The sequence below is a fragment of the Dendrobates tinctorius genome, unplaced genomic scaffold (assembly GCF_039654945.1).
Source record: "Dendrobates tinctorius isolate UK_male_01 unplaced genomic scaffold, ASM3965494v1 ptg000254l, whole genome shotgun sequence".
NCBI classification, from domain to species: Eukaryota; Metazoa; Chordata; class Amphibia; order Anura; family Dendrobatidae; genus Dendrobates; species Dendrobates tinctorius.
In genome coordinates, this window is record NW_027361921.1 from 6,838,853 (window position 1) to 6,858,880 (window position 20,028).

The 20,028-nt window shown below is 43.4% G+C and overlaps 1 protein-coding gene across 5 annotated transcripts in view; it reads left to right on the plus strand.

Annotated features, from left to right (window-relative positions):
* Positions 1–20,028, plus strand: part of LOC141067709 (glutaminase kidney isoform, mitochondrial-like) — a 484,569-nt gene that overhangs the window by 35,619 nt on the left and 428,922 nt on the right. For all 5 annotated transcript variants that reach the window (XR_012226460.1, XR_012226459.1, XM_073558127.1 and 2 more), the window contains exon 2: positions 4,026–4,113. Coding sequence is in view for 3 of the 5 variants with exons in the window: in XM_073558127.1 (XP_073414228.1) it covers positions 4,026–4,113 (88 nt within the window). In the remaining 2 variants the exon portion in view is untranslated. The remainder of the gene's footprint in view (positions 1–4,025; positions 4,114–20,028) is intronic.

Genomic DNA, 20,028 nt, shown 5'->3' on the forward strand with positions numbered 1-20,028 from the left:
CTCAAGTGTATGTATGTATGTATGTATGTCCGGGATTGGCATCCGCACCGTCGCAGCTACAGCCACAAAATTTGACACAGTCACACGTCTGGACCCCGAGAGTGTCCTAGGCTATGTTGTGAGGCGAAATTTTAACCCTGCGCGTTCCAATTCACCAAACAATTTTGCCCCTATCTACATAATGGGGAAAAAGTGTTTGTATCAAGCCCCGCCCCTCATTATGATGTCATAATGGTTGACTATGGGATGGAGGATGTGTGATGGGTATATGGGCACTGGACTATGGGATGGAGGATATGTATGACGGGTATATGGGCACGGGACTATGGGATGGCGGATATGTATGATGGGTATATGGGCACGGGACTATGGGATGGAGGATGTGTGATGGGTATATGGGCACTCGACTATGGGATGGCGAATATGTATGATGGGTATATGAGCATGGGACTATGGGATGGAGGATGTGTGATGGGTATATGGGAACTCGACTATGGGATGGAGGATATGTATGATGGGTATATGGGCACGGGACTATGGGATGGAGGATATGTATGATGGGTATATGGGCATGGGACTATGAGATGAAGGATGTGTGATGGGTATATGGGCACTGGACTATGGGATGGAGGATATGTATGATGGGTATATGGACACGGGCCTATGGGATGGCGAATATGTATGATGGGTATATGGGCATGGGACTATGGGATGGAGGATGTGTGATGGGTATATGGGCATTCGACTATAGGATGGAGGATAGGTATGTTGGGTATCTGGGCACGGGACTATGGGAGGAAGGATAATTATAATTTGTTATAACTATCCACAGTTAGTTACTATGCCCGGGCAGCGCTGGGCTCTTCAGCTAGTGCTGTATAAAATCTGCAACATCAAAAACTCACCAAAAAGCTAATGGTGCGAATTTAGCCTAAGAGATGTAACCACCACTAGAACAGAGGTAAACTGAATCCAAAGGACTGCCTAATTATAGTGTGTGGTTCTATTGCGGGAATTGTACAACTCGCATTTTTGTGGGATTTAGATGGAAACTCTGATATAAGTGCTCAGGGTAGAGCACAGGATAAATGTGTCCCAAGCCTTATACTGAAAGCAATCAAAAAAGCATTATGAACTCCAGAATGTTTCCAATAAAAACTCTTCATCAACCCGCAAAAAACAAGTCTCCGCTCGGGTCCATTATCTGTCAACCGAAAAATAGGGGTGTTCCACATTACTGGTAGCACAAAGGCTCTGCAATAGCGATATGGCTCTCCAAAACTAATTCAGTAGAATCTGTGTTACGAAATCAAAAATGCCCCATTCTTCATCTAGTACAGCCTCACGTTGTGCTCCGAAGGACTGTTGGCATAGAATGACTGTTCAAAGCAAGTAGAGGTGCTTTGTGCTAAATGGCGGGACCAAACATTTAAATCCACCTTCTCACCTGCTTGTTTTCCATCTATTTCCTGCTTTCTCTGAGCATGTTAAGCCAGAGCTGTCAATCAAAGAGGGGGGTGGAGATGGAGGGAAACTAAGTTGGTGGAAGGTGTATATAAAGGATTGGCCTCACTGTGAAACACCAAGCAGCTGGACTTAGTTTGGACAGTCATTCTGTACTGACAGAATCCCTTTAAAGTGCAGTCGGTATCCACATGTTGGGATTTACTGTATCAAGAATAGCCCACTTAATTTATAGGGTGTGTTCCTCCAGAAGCACAAGTTGGGCACAATTTATGGGCAGTAAACTGGCATATTTGCAGTTTTCACTCTGCAGCATCCAAGCCATGTTTTTTTTTTTTTTTCCCCCCCCCAAGAGAACACCCATGAAACCAAAATAGTTGCTGCATCCATATATGAGTTTACTGAGAGCTGTAATTTTCAAAATAGGGTCACTTTTGTTTTCTGCTCTTCTGGTACTTAGAGTTTCGGCAAATAAAGTCTGCAATTTATGTTGGCAAAATCTGCTCCAAAAGTCAGCTAGAGTTCCTTCTGTCCCGAGTCCTTCCATGTGGCCAAACAGTAGTTTCTGACCACATACAAGTTATCTTTGCATTTAGGAGACATTGCACAACAAGTTGGAGGGTCCATTTTTACCCATAATCCCTTGAGAAAATTAAACATTTGCAGCCAACATAACACTTTAATGTTTTTTGTTTTTTTATTTTTTTTATTTCCAGGGCTCAAGTTCTAAAATTCTCCATGGCACTTGCGTGTTGAAAATATTAATTACACCCCCCAGATTTACTGCTTGATTGGTAAAGGTTTCAAAATGGGGTCCCTTTGGTTTTTGGCAGCTCTGCCATCTCAGCCTCTGCTAATGTGATATGACATCCATTATCTAGTACAGCCAAGTCTGCCCTCCTTTCATTCCCAGCCCGGCCTTGTGCCTAAACAGCAAGCTTTGACCACAAATTAGATATTGCCACATTCAGGAGAAATTGTGTAACAAATTACGGGATCCATCTTCTCTAATTACCCTTGTGAAAATGAAATATTAGTTATGTGGTCTAAGCAGTCCTGTGTGACCTCGGTTTCTTTTATATTGGAATTAACATGAGTCTTATGTGTCAAGAGGCTCCGCGAACATGGAACATGTATGTTGGGCTCTTTACTAATCTGGGGAGTCAGACATAATGTTTTATACAAAGAAGCTGTATGACCTTTAGGTCTGTTGATGGGAATGTATGTACAGACACAATTCATCAGCACACTGCAATTAATGAATACATTTACTCCACTATAGCTATACTGTACACAGGAAAAATGGCAGGTTACTCATTTTTATTTTTTTATCAGAAAAGTGTAAAAGCCATCCAACTATGTCAAGGTTTTGTTTGTGTTGTTTTTTTATTTTTCAGATTGAATGCTAGGAATGATCTCCGAACATTTGTAAAAAGGGGATTTGATTAGTTATGTAGAAATTCATGAACTTTTGTATTGTACCATTTTAGATCCGTTCTCAAATATGCTTTTCTGTTGTTCAATTTTTTAAAGTGGTCTTAATTTCCAACATTTTCTCAGCTGCCTAAAACGTTTACAGAACAATAAAAATAGTATGAATATTTTTTTTTCAATAAGGATTTATTGAATATTAAGTAAAACAATATTTAGAATATTATTCCAAGTTGCTCTCAAACAATGAGTGAATATGTACAAATTTCATACACTATAGGAGCAAGGTAAAGGACACAAATTTTAGAAACAAAGGGAAATTACATCACGGATTAGAAGAGGTAGGATGGAGAAATCATCTTGAGTAGGGGGAAGTTACAACTTTGGTCTTAGTTTGGAACAGTTATCCAAGCATTTAGTGCAGGTGTACCTCTGGAGGAAGTCCAGTGCAGCCAAAACTTCACATAGACAGTTGGTTTCTCTTAAATTCAACTGACTGAAACTATGAAATCCTCCATATGGATTAATATATTGATTCAACCCATTCCAATCTGGATGGTGCTGTGGGAGACTTCCAGGGCCTTGGGAGGATTTGTCTGGTTGCTACCAAGAATATTCTAAATAAACATCTTTTAGTAGATGAAATTGGGACTATAGAGAGTAAAGCTGCATCAAGCGTGATATGGAAGGATGTACCGAAGAGCATATTAAAGACGTCATTTATGACTCTCCATAATTTGGTAATTCCAGATACGCCTGCCAAATAGGCCTCATGATACCCTCAGCTTTCTCACACCTCCAGTGTCTGTCTGGGGCTTCCAGAAACATGTGATGGGTAGGGTCAGGGGTCCAATACCTCCTAAATATAATCTTGTACTTTGTTTCCTGAATGTGTCAGGGGATTGAAAGTTTGTTTGAGAATAATTACTGAATTCCATTCAAGAGTAGCTAAAGTTGTGTTGAGTTCTGTCTCCCATGTCGGGTGGAATGGTGCTGCATTATCCAACGTCCCATCTCTCTTCAACAACCTGTATAGTAATGATATGTGGGGAACCACAGATGGCTCCAGGAGAAAAAAATATACATAGGAATATAAACATTTTTATACAAATTGTTTTTTTGTTTTGCAGAAAAGGAATTCTACCAAGTTTGGAGGATTTGCTTTTCTACACAATTGCTGAAGGACAAGAAAAAATACCAGTTCATAAATTTATCACTGTAAGTTCTTTATATTTAAGTTTTTCATCTAGTTATTATAGAGTGTGCTAATCCAAACAATGATTCTTAGGAATAAATTCTTGGACTTTTAGGTGCGCTGCCAGACAGATTTCATATCCAAACAAGGTTAATGAATTAACCCTTTATTCCCTACGCGTTTCGAAGTATAACACTTCTTCTTTTTTGGCGGATCCTTTTTTTAAAAAAATTGGCGGATTTTGACTGACGTCAAAAAACGGAAGTGTGAAACAAGCCTTAATGATTAACTGTGTATTGTTGTATTGATTTTCTACTATGCTTTTAATATTCTAAATAAAATTTGTTATGTTTTTACATACCTTTGATTATTTGCTCCGTCATATTTCGCTATTGGTTGATATATTTCTAGTATTAAGGGATCACTATACCAATTTTTGAGAATATTGTTCGGTTTTATAGTGTTTCTTTGTTTGCAACCAATATCAGAGAACTACAAGAGAAAAAAGATTGAGACGCCTTAAATTAAGTAATGCACAAAATTACATAGTTTTACTATTTTGACAATAACTAATCAGACCTATTAAAGGAACCTATGATTAGACTCATGAGGCCACAACCACAGGCAGCCAGAATCAGAGCCTGGTTGCACCATCGTGCTCCGTTATGTTTTTCCATGAAACGCTACAGGATTTAAAAGAGAAAAAAAACCTAAAGTCTCCATTAAAGGAAAGAGCTCCTAGAGAGACAATTCTGAGTGACCTGCCAGTAATTCAGGGTGCCACAGCCTTCTTATCGGATGCCTCGTTTGATGCTGTTATAATGGCCGCTAGAGCAGCAGGACTTTCCAATGTGGCCCACAGAGCCTTGTGGTTAAAGTGCTGGCCAGGGGACATCCAAGCCAGATCAAAACTTTACACTATCCCGTGCGAAGGGGAATATCTGTTTGGTCCAATCCTGGATGAGTTGCTGGATAATGCGGGGGACGACAAAAAGAAGTTCCCTAATTTGTGGTCTGCATCCTACTGACGTTCTTTCAATAGAAAGAAGTTCGGTCAAGGGAGAAGACGCAACCCATCACCCGCTAGAGACCGTCCCAAGTGGGAGGATAGAAGGAGAGGTACGGGCTTTATGTTCAGGCATTCTTCAAGAGAGTGAAAGAAACCGTCCCAATGACTAGCCGTTCACGTGGGGGGTAGATTGTCAGCCTTCCTTCCAGCATGGTTACAGATCACAAATAGTGACTGGGTGCGGAACGTAATAGCCACCGGACTCAAGCTGGAGTTTAGTTACGTTCCGCGAGATACCTTTAGGTTAACTCCCCTACGGTCTTCTCCACTTGAACAGTCTGCTTTGGAAGTGGAGGTTTTGAGTCGATGCCTAAAAAATGTCCTGGTGGAGGTTCCGGAATCTGAGAGAGGTAGAGGTTTCTACTCTCCCCTGTTCCTGATCCAAAAACCAGATAAGATGGGTTCTGCCGGGAAGGTGGCTTGCAAGCGCCTGCTGAGAGTAGGCTCTGACATGCCTCCTTCCATGCATAACAGATGCTGATGTGATACTCTGCAGTGCAGAACCATTGCACAGTATCAGATCAGCGATCTGACACCATACAGTGATGTCCCAGGATGGAACAATGTTAAAAAAAATAAATTAAAAAAAGTGTAAAAATATATTTTTAAAAAACCCAAGCAAATATTTTACAATAAATATATATATTTATGTAAATGCAAAAATAAACAATAAAAGTGCACATTTGGTATCGCCGTGTCCGTATGACCCGCTTTATAAAACTATCCCACTATTTAACCCCTTGAGTGAAAAAACGTAAAAAATATAAATAAGAACTAGGCAAAAAACAATGCTTTATCATCATGCCCCTAAACAAAAAGTGCAATAATACACGATAAAAATGACAACTGTTAATAAAAATGGTACTGCTGAAAATGTCATCTTGTCCCGCAAAAAAACAAGCTGCCATACAGCTCCATTAGCGGAAAAATTAAAAAGTTATAGCTCTCAGAATAAAGCGATGCAAAAATTTTTTTCTAGAAAATAGTTTGTGTAAAAATGGGGTATCACTTTAATCGTACTGATCCGAACAATAAATCTGCCTTATCAATTTTACCACACGCAGAAAGCTTTGGATATAGAGAAAGCTTTTGATACCGTCATTTGGTCATATATGTTTAATACCTTGCACAAAATGGGGGTTTCACAACAATTAATCGACACTTAGTGAAAGTGCACACAGCCCCCCGAGGAAGCCCTCTTGGCGAAACGCGTCAGGGCCTTGCCAGCACCGCTCGACCTGTCCACATGGGTAAGAGACATTGTTCCTGTGCACTTTCACTAAGAATGTGAATTCCTTCTGGGCATGATGCAAATTACAGGTTGTATAGGGGTTTATTTAGCCTTGACATTTGATAGATGCCAGTAGCATAGTAAGGGATCACTGTCCCATCTGCTTCCACATTTGCAGATTTTTACTTTAATCTCTTTATGAGATATGAGCATTTTTATGCACAGGCACTTTATCATGAGGCAGTAATTTATTAAAATCCTCTTGCATTTATACCCTGTACCAGACGTTACAACACAGAAAAAATGCAATGGATATGACAAGTGACGTGAAGCAGAACTATCAGTATGGGAGAGGGAGAAACATAAATATTGGACCAGGACATAAATAAGGAGTCCGGATGTTTTATAGTCCTCTGATTGGGGTCTCCTAATGTGTTGTGATGCCCCCACCAGGTCTTGAAAGCAAATTCCTTAATTGATGTAAAAAGACAAATCTATGGGACACATTCATTCCAGCACTGAGATTGTCAAAGGTCGTCATAAATTTATATATACTCTCAGTGCTGGAATGAATGTGACTTGTCTTATCCATTGCATTTTTTCTGTGTTGTACTGTGCATAAATATGTGACTCTTCAGATTTTGTATTAGTCTAGCCTGAAGAAGAGACCTGAGTAGTCTCGAAAGCTTGCAATGTGTTACCATCTTTTCAGTTAGCCATTAAAAGGTGTCAACCACTGAGGACTCTCAATTCTGAATATTTTTCAGTTATAGGTATGAAACCTGGTGTCAAACAATACTCCGGTTGCCTATTTAAAATTACCCTCGACTACTCCAGAACCAATAATTATCGGCAGAGGAACCAGGCAAGGGTGCCCCCTATCTCCAGCCCTATTTGCTCTAGTGATGGAACCACTAGCGCAGAAGATCCGTTTACACCCCGATATCACAGGCCAAACTATAGGTAGACATGAATACAAGGTCAGTCTGTGTGCCGACGACCTACTTCTGACCATGACAAATCCCCATATATCCCTGGCGAATCTCTTAAATACACTTTAAGAGGAGGAAATCTCAGGCTTAAAGGTCAACATTGATAAATCAGAGATTGTTTCTGAACACTCCTCCTGCCGAACAAGCTTCAATAGTAGAGAACGTTCACTTCCGACATGCAAAACATTACATATCTAGGAATTAACCTTACTCTATCTAAGTCCACGCTATTTAAATATAATTATGCTCCCCTCCTCCAGAAACTAACGCAATCTTTGACAAAATGGTCATCTCCAGCTCTTTCCTTTTTGGGAAGGGTACACTCGGTTAAAATGGTTACTTTACCTCAATTTCTATATCTGTTCCGATCCTTGCCTATTTCAATACCTCTAATGACATTCAAAATTATACACTCGCACATACTACGTTTTGTCTGGAACAATAAAAAGCCCCGTATCTCCCAGCAAATCCTGTTTAGACACAAAAGACAGGGAGGAATCTCGCTACCAAATTTTACTCTTTATTATAGGGCGGCTCAGATCGCCCAGCTGGCAGGGGTAAACGCACAGCAACACACACCTATCTGTCCGCAAATAGAAAATTCTCAAATAGCACCTTACTCCTTGGAGAGCCTAATTTGGGCCACGGGGCCTTTACTGAAAGATCTGGCTTGACATTCGCCATATACCTTTCACTTCCTGCGAATCTGGAGAGCGAATAGGTTCCAATTTGCGTTGCAGTCTCATCCCTCTCCTCTCCTGAACTTATTTAATAATCCCATGTTCCCACCAGGAGTTACATCCCGAAACCACGTATGGTGGCAGCAGAATAGGCTAACTAGGCTACAAAATTTAACTACCCACTTCAAACTCTAATGTCAAAACAAGAGTTCATCGCAAAATACCAAGTCCCGAGGTCTGAGGTATTCCGACTTGAGCAAATTTTTCATTTCCTGCAAACGGTTGGCTCCTCAAACGTACAACCTACAACGTACGAATTAAAATGTCTATACGACCCCCTTGGCAATGGCCTTATATCCCATCTTTATTTTATATTTAACAATCCCAGAGGTGGCCTGAAATTGAAGACTATGGAGCAGTGGGAGGCAGACCTACAAATCTCCCTCACACCTCAAAGGTAGTTCAGATGTTACGAAAATATAATGAGGGGCAGTAACCAAGTTTCACTTACTGAGACTTCTCTTAAATTGTTTTTTAGAATACACTATGTACCTAGCTTCCTGCACAATATTTACCATTCGGTCCCTGGCAATTGTTTTAGTGGGTGCACTGACGATGGAGATACTCTCCAGATTTGGTGGACATGTCCGATAGTGAAGTCTCTGGGGAAAGATGTAGTAAAATTGATACTATCTTGGGTAGGAAATTACCTCTGTCACCGTCAGTTCTTCTGCTGGGGGACAGACCAATCAATGCTAACAATAGGACTTGCCGTCTCGTTGATGTTATTGCTATGGCGACAAGAAATTACATAGCTAGCAGATGGAAAACCAGTACGCTCTCAATTACGCAGGTGAGGAGAAGGGTCAATCTGATAATTTTGTATGAGAAAATAGAAGCTATCAGATCTGATTCCTTTGAAAACTTTCGAGGTATCTGGGATCCTTGGATTCAGGCACATAGAGATGATGACCTTTCCAAAATGATATCACTATCTATATTATATACTGGCATGGCAGTGGCTCCTTACAATTACAGACTCTAAAACAGGTACACTGGTGTCCCACGTTGGTATCTCGTATTATCGACACTCACTTTAAACGCCCCACTTTCCCTTCCCATCACATTAAGTTTAACTTAGTTGTGTTATAATTGTCTTTCTACACATATTCTAAACAAAGATTTTGTAGTCAAGGCTACCGTATGACTTTAAGTGCCTTTTTTTTCTATGTATTTCCCCTGCGAGGGGATCCTTGTACTCTAACGTGATTGTATTTCGTGTTAAGTGATGTTTTCTTTTCAATAAAATTGTTGAAACTAAAAAATCAAAAAGCAATTCCTGAGTTGCTGATTTTTGTTCATTCTGTTTCCCAAAAATCGCAATAGAAAGCGATCAAAAAATGTCATGTGTCCATAAATGGTACCAATAAAAACGTCAGCTCGTCCTGCAAAAACAAGCCCTCGTGTGACTCTGTGGGCCAAAATTTGGAAAAATTATAGCTCTCAAAATATGGTAATGCAAAACTAGTTTAAGCAATAAAACGCGTCTTTTAGTGTGTGACAGCAACCAAACTTGAAAACCCGATATAAGTATCGCTGTAATCGCACCAACCCGAAGAATAAAGTCGCCTAATCACTTATACCGCATGAGGAACGGCATAAAAATAAAACCAATTCTTCGCCTGCTGTTGATTTTTTTTCATTCTGCCTCCCAAAGATCGCAGTAAGGCTTGACACTTATTTATCCTACGCTCTGCGCTGAGCGCTTAGACCGAGGTTTCCGCGTAAATCTCTGAAGTACACGATTCGGACAGAACCCCCCTGCAGAAGATTCCCTATAATGAGGCAAATGGAGGCACTGTGGATGCCATCTGTCACAATTCCAGTGGCCAGTGACCTGAGACCAGGGTGTTAGGCGTCGGGTTCCTGCAGCTGCACAGCGGGAAACCAGAACCTTGCATCCAGTGGTCTCCCATTCTCCACCGACGGCTCAGGAGCCTGCAAAGCAATCTCGGCGTCCCAGATGCTCTGCTTAGACCAGCTCTGTAGGACTGGTTGTTGCTGCAACCTCGGGGTCAGCAATAGCAGCGCAGGCTGTACTACAGCAAGCCACTCCAGAGGCTAAGTCCTCTCGTCCCGCTACTGGGCATGCTCATGAGACGATCTCCCATTGGAGATCGGGAGTCACGTGCTCAGGTCCTTCTCCTGATCTGATTGGTCCATCTCAGAGATCTGGAAGGTCCCGGCAGTGCACGGCTATAAAAGGCCTGCATGGTCGCTCGGCCATATGCTAGTAGATGTGTGAATGGTGATGGATGTATGATTCTGGTGACTGACTTATTAAGATTCCCCTCCCTCTGATATTAAGCATGTGGATAGGGAACCATAGAAAGAGTCAGCACCAGTCAGTGGCAAACTTTAGGCCACTAGCTTCCAGTGGCGTCACGTCTCTCATGTCACGTCTCTCATGGCACTATCGCATAGCGGCTGTCTCTGCCACCGCACTGCATTCAGCATCACTTACCGGCGTCCGCAGTAGCGACGCCGCACGCACGGTAGGTCTGGACGCACACTGTCCCCTGTCTTGGACCCTGTCCTGTGACCTGATACCGTGCGTGTAATTTCTCTGAGACCTGTGAGTCTAACAGGCTCGGTGTTTGTTACAGTGCCTCTGTGAGTTAACAGAGTCCGCTCTGCGCACATCGGGTGACGTTGAACCCGTTCGCATTATACCGCCATATAGCGCGTCTGCCATTGTCTAGCAGCGGTTTTAACACCTACTGCATGGTGGACCCTGGGCGGCGAACGCACTTTCTATTTAATATTTAGTGCGTTCCGCCGTCCCTAACATTGGGGCACCTTTTCTGGCCCTAACACTAGGGGACGCCCTAGCTCACCCTGCTCCTCGGGATACTTCAGATGGCGAAAATGCCGAGGCCTCCAACCCTTGCCCTGTCTCCTACAGCAGCCCTACGATTGTCCCCTTCCCCCACCTGGGGAAGAGAGGTGCTACTGTGTACCGCAGTACACCAACCCGAAAGACAGGGGGGCAAAGACGAGGGTACAAAAAAAAACCACACAAGATATACACTCGCATATAACAGAGGTATTCACCAGGGTGTGTAGGTAGGAGGGAAGAAAGTAAGACTGGAAAGGATGAGGAAATTCCAAGAATAAAAACCAAGCAACAGTCACAAATTAAACTCCTTCAGCTCTCCAAACACCAGTTTCTCCCACTCCAGATCTATGTAGCAAATACTAGCTCAGACAAGGATCTGGTAAACAAGCCTAGGAGAGAGGAGTGGCTAATGAATGCACATGGCTGATTAACCGCTGTTCTACTGAAAGAAGCAAACACGTTTAATATACTGGAGAAGTACTTCTGGCTCCGCTCTGTTGCGGTTACCCCGTGACAGTACCCCCTCTTGTACAAGGGACCTCTGGAACCCCAGGGCCCGGTTTATCCGGGTGTGCAACATGAAAAGCCCAAGCCAATCTGGCCGCATGGATATCAGAAGCTGGTACCTACATCCTCTCCTCAGGACCATACTCCTTCCAATGTACCATATATTGAAGTGACCGACTGACAGGAGAAGGTGGCAGTGGTGAAGGTACTGCAGAAGCCACGTACTTCTTGGGAAGCGAATGGTGAAAAACATGGATTTTAAAGGTAGGTGGCAGAGTAAGCGGAATGCTACTGGATTGATGACTGCTAAGATCTTATAAAGACCAATAAACCTGGGACCCAGTTTCCAATACGGAACCTTCAGCTTAATTTTCCTCGAAGACAGCCATACCAAGTCACCAACACGCAGGTCCGGACCCACCAAATTTCTCCGATCAGCCACAGTCTTATACTTGGAACCCATCTTTCACAAATTATTAGTCACCCCCTGCCATATGGTAGAAATAGAAGATGAAAACCGTTCTTCCTCCGGTAATCCAGAAGGGCGATTACGATTGAACTAACTAAACTGCAGATGGAACCCATATGCCCTGAAAAATGAGGACTCCCCGGTTGATTCCTGACAAAGATTATTTACTGCGAATTCAGCCAATCATAAGTAGGTCACCCAGTCTTCCTGATTCGCAGACACGAAACATCTAAGATATGTCTCTAAATTCTAATTAACCCGTTCAGTCTGCCCGTTAGACTGCGGGTGAAAAGCAGAAGAAAAAGACAAATGGATCCCCAGACGGGTGCAAAACGCCCCCCGATCCGAGACAATATCGGTAGAAATCTTATGCAGTCTGATTATTTCCCTGACGAAAATTTGTGCCATAGTTTTGGCGTTAGGCAAAATTGGTAAAGCAATAAAATCAGACCTCTTACTGAACCTGTACACCACCACCAGAATTAGTGTTCCCTGCAGACACTGGTAGGTCAGTAATATAATCGACCAACAAATGAGTGCAAGGTCTGCTGGGAATCTCCATCGGTTGAAGAGCCCCTGACGGACGAGTATGCGAGGTCTTAGAATGCGCACAGATATTGCATAATGGCCACCATAAACGCTGAGAAAGTAGATCCACGGTGGCCTTATTCCCAGGGTGTCCAGCCAACATCATATCATGATGTTCACTGAGGACTCTAAGACGGAGATTGACTGGGACAAACAGTTTACCAAGTGGACAGATAGCAGGAGCGTCCTCCTGAGCGTTAGCAACCTCTTTCAAGATTGGAGCATATAGACACCATCACTTCCCCTTTTTGTAGACTAGGTACCGGTTTGCACTTATCGCCTCCCCCAGGAAAGCAACGGGACAAGGCATCTGGCTTAACATTTTTTCTCTCCGGCCTAAAAGTAACAAAAAAGTTAAACCCGGTAAAGGATAATGCCCATCTTGCCTGACGTGGTGTAAGACGTTTCGCCGACTCCAAGAAAACCAGATTTTTATGATCAGTGATCACAGGGTGAACCGCTCCCTCCAACAAATGATGCCATTCCTCAAATGCCCATTTGATAGCTAAGAGTTCCCTATTACCAACATCATAGTTTCTCTCAGCTGGCGACAATTTCTTAGAAAAGTATTAGCACGGTTGCCATTTACCAGGAGACGCACCCTGCGATAATACAGCCCCCACTCCCACCTCTGATGCATCCACCTCCACAATGAAAGATAACGTCAGGTTGAATAAGAATCGGCGCAGAAGCAAACCACTTTCAATATGTCAAACATCTCCCTGGCAGGACTGGACCACTTGGAGAAGTCCATCCCCTTCTTGGTCATATCAGTGAGCGGCTTGGCTACTACCGAAAAGTTTTTATGAATTTACGGCAGTAGTTGTTGAAACCCAAGTACCTTTGTAACGACTTCAAATCCTCAGGACGATCCCACTCCAATACCATCAGAACTTTTGCTGGATCCATGCAAAAACTGGTGGCAGACAATACATATCCAAGGAAAGGGATCTCCTCAACCGAGAATACACACTTCTCGGGTTTGACATACAATTTTTTTGTCACGTAGTATGTGTAAGACTTGCCTCACATGTCCCTGGTGTGACACAAGGTCAGGTGAATAAATAAGAATGTCATCCAGGTAGATCACAACAAACCTTCCTACTAGGTGACTAAAGATGTAATTAATAAAGTGCTGAAAGACGGCGGGCACGTTCGTCAGCCCGAAAGTCATCACCAGATTCTCAGTGTCCTTCTGGCGTATTGAACGCAGTCTTCCACTCATCCCCCTCAATGCGGATGTGGTTGTACGCCCCCCTGAAGGTCCATCTTAGAAAACCATTTTGCCCCAACAATTTGATTAAAGATGTCAGGGATCAGAGGAAACCGATATGGATCACAGACAGTGATCGCATTGCGTTCCTGGAAATCCAGGAAAGGATGTAACCCCCCCCATCTTTCTTTTTGACAAAAACCCCGCAGCAATGGGAGACGAGGACGGTCTGATATGACCCTTAGGCCACATGCATACATTCAGTATTTGGTGAGTTTTTACCCCAGTATTTGTAAGCCAAAACCAGGAGTGGGTGAATTGGTGCAAATGTTTCTATTATGCTTTTCCTCTGACTCTTCCACTCCTAGTTTTGGCTTACAAATACTGGGGTAAAAAACTCACTAAATTCTCAATGTGTGCACATGGCCTTAGCCAGACTTTCTGTAATATAGTCCTTCATGGCCTGCCTTTCAGGACCTGAGATGTTAGAGTCTGCTCTTGGGCAGCTTGGCACCAGGAGCGAGATTAATGGCACAGTCATAAGGACGATAAGGGGGAAGCTCTTGGCTCCCCTGCTCAGAAAACACATCCTCGAAGTCTGATAGGTAATAGGGCACAGACTTGGTATCAACGCCTGCCAACTGGATACCCAAGCAGTATCCTTGACAGTACGTACTCCACTTAACCACTTCATGTGTCCGCCAATCAATTACTGAATTGTGCAGTGTGAGAAAAAGAAGTCCTACTATTACAGGTGAGGGCAGGCCCTCAAGCACATAGCAGTTTAACACTTCAGAGTGTATGGCCCCCACCTGTAGCCACAAGTCACGGACCACCTGCGTGAAGTGCCACTGTTTTAGGGGGTCAGAGTCTATAGCAATAATGGGTATCAGTCTGGACAATGCATGTGGGATAAGGCCTTGGTCCTGGACGAACTTAGCGTCAACCAAATTAAACCCCGCCCTACTGTCCAGGAAGGTGGAAACGTCCACCTTATTTTCACCCATGTGTAAAGTGGCTGGAAGGAAAAAATGAGTCTTTCCTACCGAGGTAATGAGTACACCCAGGTTGCCAACCTTCCTGCAACCCGGGCCCTCTAGTTTTCCGGCGGTTGTTTAAATAGATGTCAGGTAGGACATGTACTCACAAGATGACCCTTTTTGCCGCAACACCCCCTTACTCCGGACTACAGACATTTTTCTAGGTTGAGACATTGCACCCACCTGCATGGATTCAACAGCGGACTCAGTACTGACCACTCTCAAACCTGGACCTCCCTCCCCCAGAGGTGACGCCATATGTCTCTGGCGAAGGCGGTGATCAACCCAAATTGCCAGAGACATGACCACCTCAAGGGAGCCAGGAGTCTCCTAGAGTGCTAAAGCATCTCTTACTCTCACTGAGAGGCCCTCACAGAACTGACTACGGAGGGCCGGGTCATTCCACCTAGTGCCTGTGGCCCACTGCGGAACTCTGAGCAATATTCCTCCTCTAGGTGGTCTCCTTGCTGAAGATGACGTAGAGAAGACTCAGCCAGGGAGACGCGATTGGGGTCATCATATACAAGGCCCAAAGCCTGAAAAAACCCTTCTAATGTCTGGAGTGACTGTGAGTCAGATGGGAGAGAAAATGCCCATGCTTGTGGGTCCCCCTAAAGGAGGGAGATTACAATCCCCACCCGTTGCTCCTCTGTTCTTGAGGATACCGAATGCAGCCGTAAATAAAAGTTTACAGGACTCACGGAACACCACAAACTGTCCCGCCCCCAGAGAACCTGTCTGGCAACGCGACCTTGGGCTCCACAATGATTGGCCTGGAGGGCGAGAGCCCCACACCAGATGTAACAGGGTGCAGGGAAACCACTGTGCGCAAATCCACCACCTCCAAACTGAGCTACTGCACCTGCCCTGTCAGAGCTGAGATAGGATCCATCATGGATCAGAAAATCGTAGTCACTTACCGATAACGGTATTTCTCTGATCCCATGACGGCACCACGGAGAGAGAGAGAGGGATCCGCCCTCAGGGACAGGAAACCTACAGATGAAAAAGGCGGTACCTCTCTCCCACATCAGTTGGTTTACAGAGCATTACACAGAACTTTCAGCTGCAACTCAAATGGTTATAAAAAATCCAAAATGAATCAATTTAATCAAATTAAGCTTAATAGAGGCACCATGTGGCTAAGTACTAAAGCTAACTAACTCACTCTAATGTGCACACCTGTGTGTGTGTGTGAAAGGGAAGGGATGTACAGGTGCCGTCATGGCATCAGAGAAATACCATTATTGGTAAGTAACTACGATTTTCTCTTTCCACCATGACGGCACCACGGAGAGAATTACAAAGATTGTACATCTAGGGAGGGACCACCGCCTCCAGAACCCTTTTCCCAAAGGTGAGATCTGCAGAGGAGGTTGTCTAGACGGTAATGTTTGAAAAATAGAGGGGGAAGACCAAGTGGCAGCTCTACATATCTGGTCTATTGAAGCGCCGGCTTTCTCATCCCAGGATGATGCCACTGCCCTGGTTGAGTGGGCCCTTACGTCCTCCGGGATAACCGCCCCACAAGAGGAGTAGGATAAGGTGATGGCCTCTCTTATCCACCTCGCCAGTGTGGCCTTCGATGCTTTTTGACCCTTCCGAGGACCCTGAAAACAGACAAACAGAGCCCTATCCTTCCTAAACTCCCTCGTGGTTGTCAAATATTGGACCAGGCATCTTTTTACATCTAAAGTGTGCAATACCTCTTCTGTTTTGTTCTTGGGATTGGGACAAAAGGAGGGTAGGGAGATTTCCTGGGTCCTATGAAACTGTGAAGACACCTTGGGGAGATATGCTGGGTCGGTTCTAAGAATTACCCTATCATCCAGAACTTGCGTGAAGGGTGAGTGGGCAGACAAAGCTTGTATATCACTAATGCGGCGGGCAGAAGTTAAGGCTACGGGGAGGGAGGTCTTAAGGGACAATATTTTTAAGGGAGCCTTCGCTAGGGTTTCGAAAGGAGATTTGGTTAGTGCGTTTAGCACTAGGTTTAGATCCCAGGGGGAGGTGGTGCGTAGGGAGATCGGCCTGGATCTACTTGAGGCTCTAATGAATCTCATAACCGATCTATTTTTGGCTAGGTCATGGTTATACAAAGCTCCCAAGGCCGCCACCTGTACTTTTAAGGTGCTGGTAGCTAACCCCTTTTCCAAACCCCTCTGTTGGAATTCCTGAATCTTGTTTATCAGGATTTCGCCCGTTGGGTCGGAGTCTGACACTGACATGAATTTTTTCCACACTTTGCCATATGCTTTAGTGGTTACTGGCTTTCTGCCCTTGTTACTTAGGAGCTCCCTCTCAAAAGCCAAGCTGTTATGTGTAGGTTTTTTTATGTGGGGGTGATACACTGGTCCCTGGGATAGCAGGTCTGGCGTTTCTGGTAGTAAGTATAGCGTGGCACTACCACAGGGTGCACAAGTAGGTTACCCAGACCCAAATGAATAGCAAATAGTAACTTGGCACTCAATTTGAATGATCATTTTTGAAAGAAAATTTTATTGTGTACAGTCTCAGAAACGTTTCTGCCCACAACAGGCCTTCGTCGGTCTGCCAACTGATGTCACAGTATGGTGACTAAATGCAGGTCCAAAATTTCGTATATATTGATTCCTGCTATCAAGGTTGTTGAGGTGTGCACTGTGCACTCACTTGATACTGTTTGCGTATGGACTGGTAAACTAGCCAGACTCAATATATATTGATTTTGGTGCGGTATCTAACTCCTTGGATTCAAATTAGGATGATGCACATTGTGAGATGCTTGGCCATATAAGACAGGCGTTTGATATGAAAAACTAAGTGCTCTTGAACCATAGGTCCATCCAGGACTGTAGCTGAGAGGGAGCACAAGATAAGCGGTGTAATCAATGTAGTGGTATCCCCTAAAGCTTGTGAAGGTCGGTTTGGGGTGTGTAGATCAAAACGCGGTATCCACCGCTTGTATGACAGCCTGTCACAAGCTTACGGATGACCTACGGAGCACTATTTAGGGGTCATTCATCCGTATTCATCCGTATTACGCCTGTAAACTACGGACCGAATTTTGCGCAGGTTAGTGTGACCCCGGCCTTAGATGGAAACCCTGATGTAAGTGTTCAGCGTCGAGAACAGAATAAATGTTCCCAACAAAAACCTCAACTCAATCCACACAAAAATCAAGTCCCCATTCAAGTCCGTCATCTGTTATCGGAAATATAAGGGGCTACCACATTACTAGTAGCACGAAGGCTCTGGAAAAGCTAAATTACTCCGCCCCCCAAAGGAAAGTCAGCAAATTCTGTACTACCGAACCCAAATGCCCTCCCCCCTCCCTTCTGAGCCCAAGTGTGCCTAAACCATATTTAGCACCCACATATTTGACACATCTGTAGCAATTAGAGCCCAACTAATTTACGAGCTGGGCACTACAATGGCATTTTACAGTTTTCACTCAGAAACATCTGCTGCTTGTTTCTTGAAAACACCCATGGAGTTAAAGTCATCATTAATTCACTAATCCTGTAGATAATTTCCAAAATGGGGTCATTTGAGGGGGGTTTCTGTTCTTCTAGCGCTTGGGGGCTCTGTATATGGAGTCCGCAAACTATTCTAGGAAAATTTGCACTCCAGGAGCCAAGTAGTGCTAAATATTCCTCCTTCCCTTTCAAGTGTCTAAACAGTAGTTTTCCCCCACATATGGCATATTAGGGTGCTCAGGGGAAATTGCACAACAAATTTTTGGGATACATTTTCTCCTGTTACCCTTGTGAAAATAAAAAAATTGGGCGTATAGTAAAAGTTTTGTGAAAAAAAAAAAAAAAGTTAAATGTTCATTTTTTTTTTTCCCCTCCACATTCCATTAATTCCTGCGAAGCTCCTGAAGGGTTAATAAACTTCTTGTTGGTTTTGAGCATCTTGAGGGGTGCAGTTTTCAGAATGTGTCATTTTCGGGTAGTTTCTCATATAGTCCCCTCAATGTCACTTTAAATATGATGTAGTCCCTAAAAAAAATAAAAAATAAAAGATTGTTTGCAAATTTTGTTGGGAACATTAGAAATTGCTGGTTAACTTTTAACCCTTATAGCTTCCTAACAAAAGAAAATTGTTTTAAAATTGTGCTGATGTAAAGTAGACATGTGGGAAATGTTATTTCTTAACTATTTTTTGTGACATAACTCCCTGATTTAAAGGTATGAAAATGAGAAGTTTGAAAATTGAAACATTTTCAAGATTTTCACCAAATTTCCGAATTTTTTTTTTTTCACAAACGAACACGTCATATCCAACTAATTTTACATCTACCATGAATCACTGGGATCCAGTGACAGTGGTCAGAATTGTAAAATTTGGCCTGGTCATTGTGAAATTAGGCTTGGGGGGTGAAGGGGTTGAAATCCACAGCAGGTTTAATCCTCTTAATAACGCCATAAATTGCAATAGGGCTAATATGCGTGCGGATGTGCGGGCCCTTATGGTGCTACCATGTAACATGCACTGGGTCTCTGCTTACACTGTAAATGGAAACCGGGAGGGCCCAGTCTATGGCCGACACTGGCGATGAACTCACTTATTGACTTTTTCTTTTTCATCACAGTCACTGGAATCTGCAATCCTGTTTCCCTCTGTCGTCTTTATTGCATAACAGACGTACAGCCGCACTCTGCAGAGTCCATTAATCTAAACTGTGATCTGTTGCGTCCCACCACAGCATAGTTTTAAGGTAAAATTGGAGCTGCGAGAAACGCTATATTTCACAAGATATAGGACGTAATCTGGACACTGTGATAAAAGCTTCAGTGGAGTATTTTTTTTTTTTTTTAACAGATCACAGACCACTTAGGGAGATTAGTCCTTCTTTACTGTAATAAACGCTACTTGCTGTTGTAGCTGCTGTTCCTTCTTCATTCTTTTGTTCTGCTGCATTTTAACGGGCATCTGACAGTAGGATCATCCCTCCTAAGCCGTCTATATGGGCATGCTTGTTATAGGAAGCTGAATATAATCATAGATTGATATCTGTGATCCGATGCCTTATTCCAGAGAGATCTACTGTACATTTTTCTTATATGTAAATGATCTGTCCAGGACTACGGGCCGGATATGGATCTCTCTGAGAACCTGCCTTCAGAGCTTATGGAAAATGACAGGACATGTAATGACCGACAGTCTGCTCTCCTGACCTACATGTACTGATCTGCCCATCTGTCACTGATATCCCATTTTAAAGAAAATGCAGAAATTAAAAATATTTATTTCTAATTTGTATTT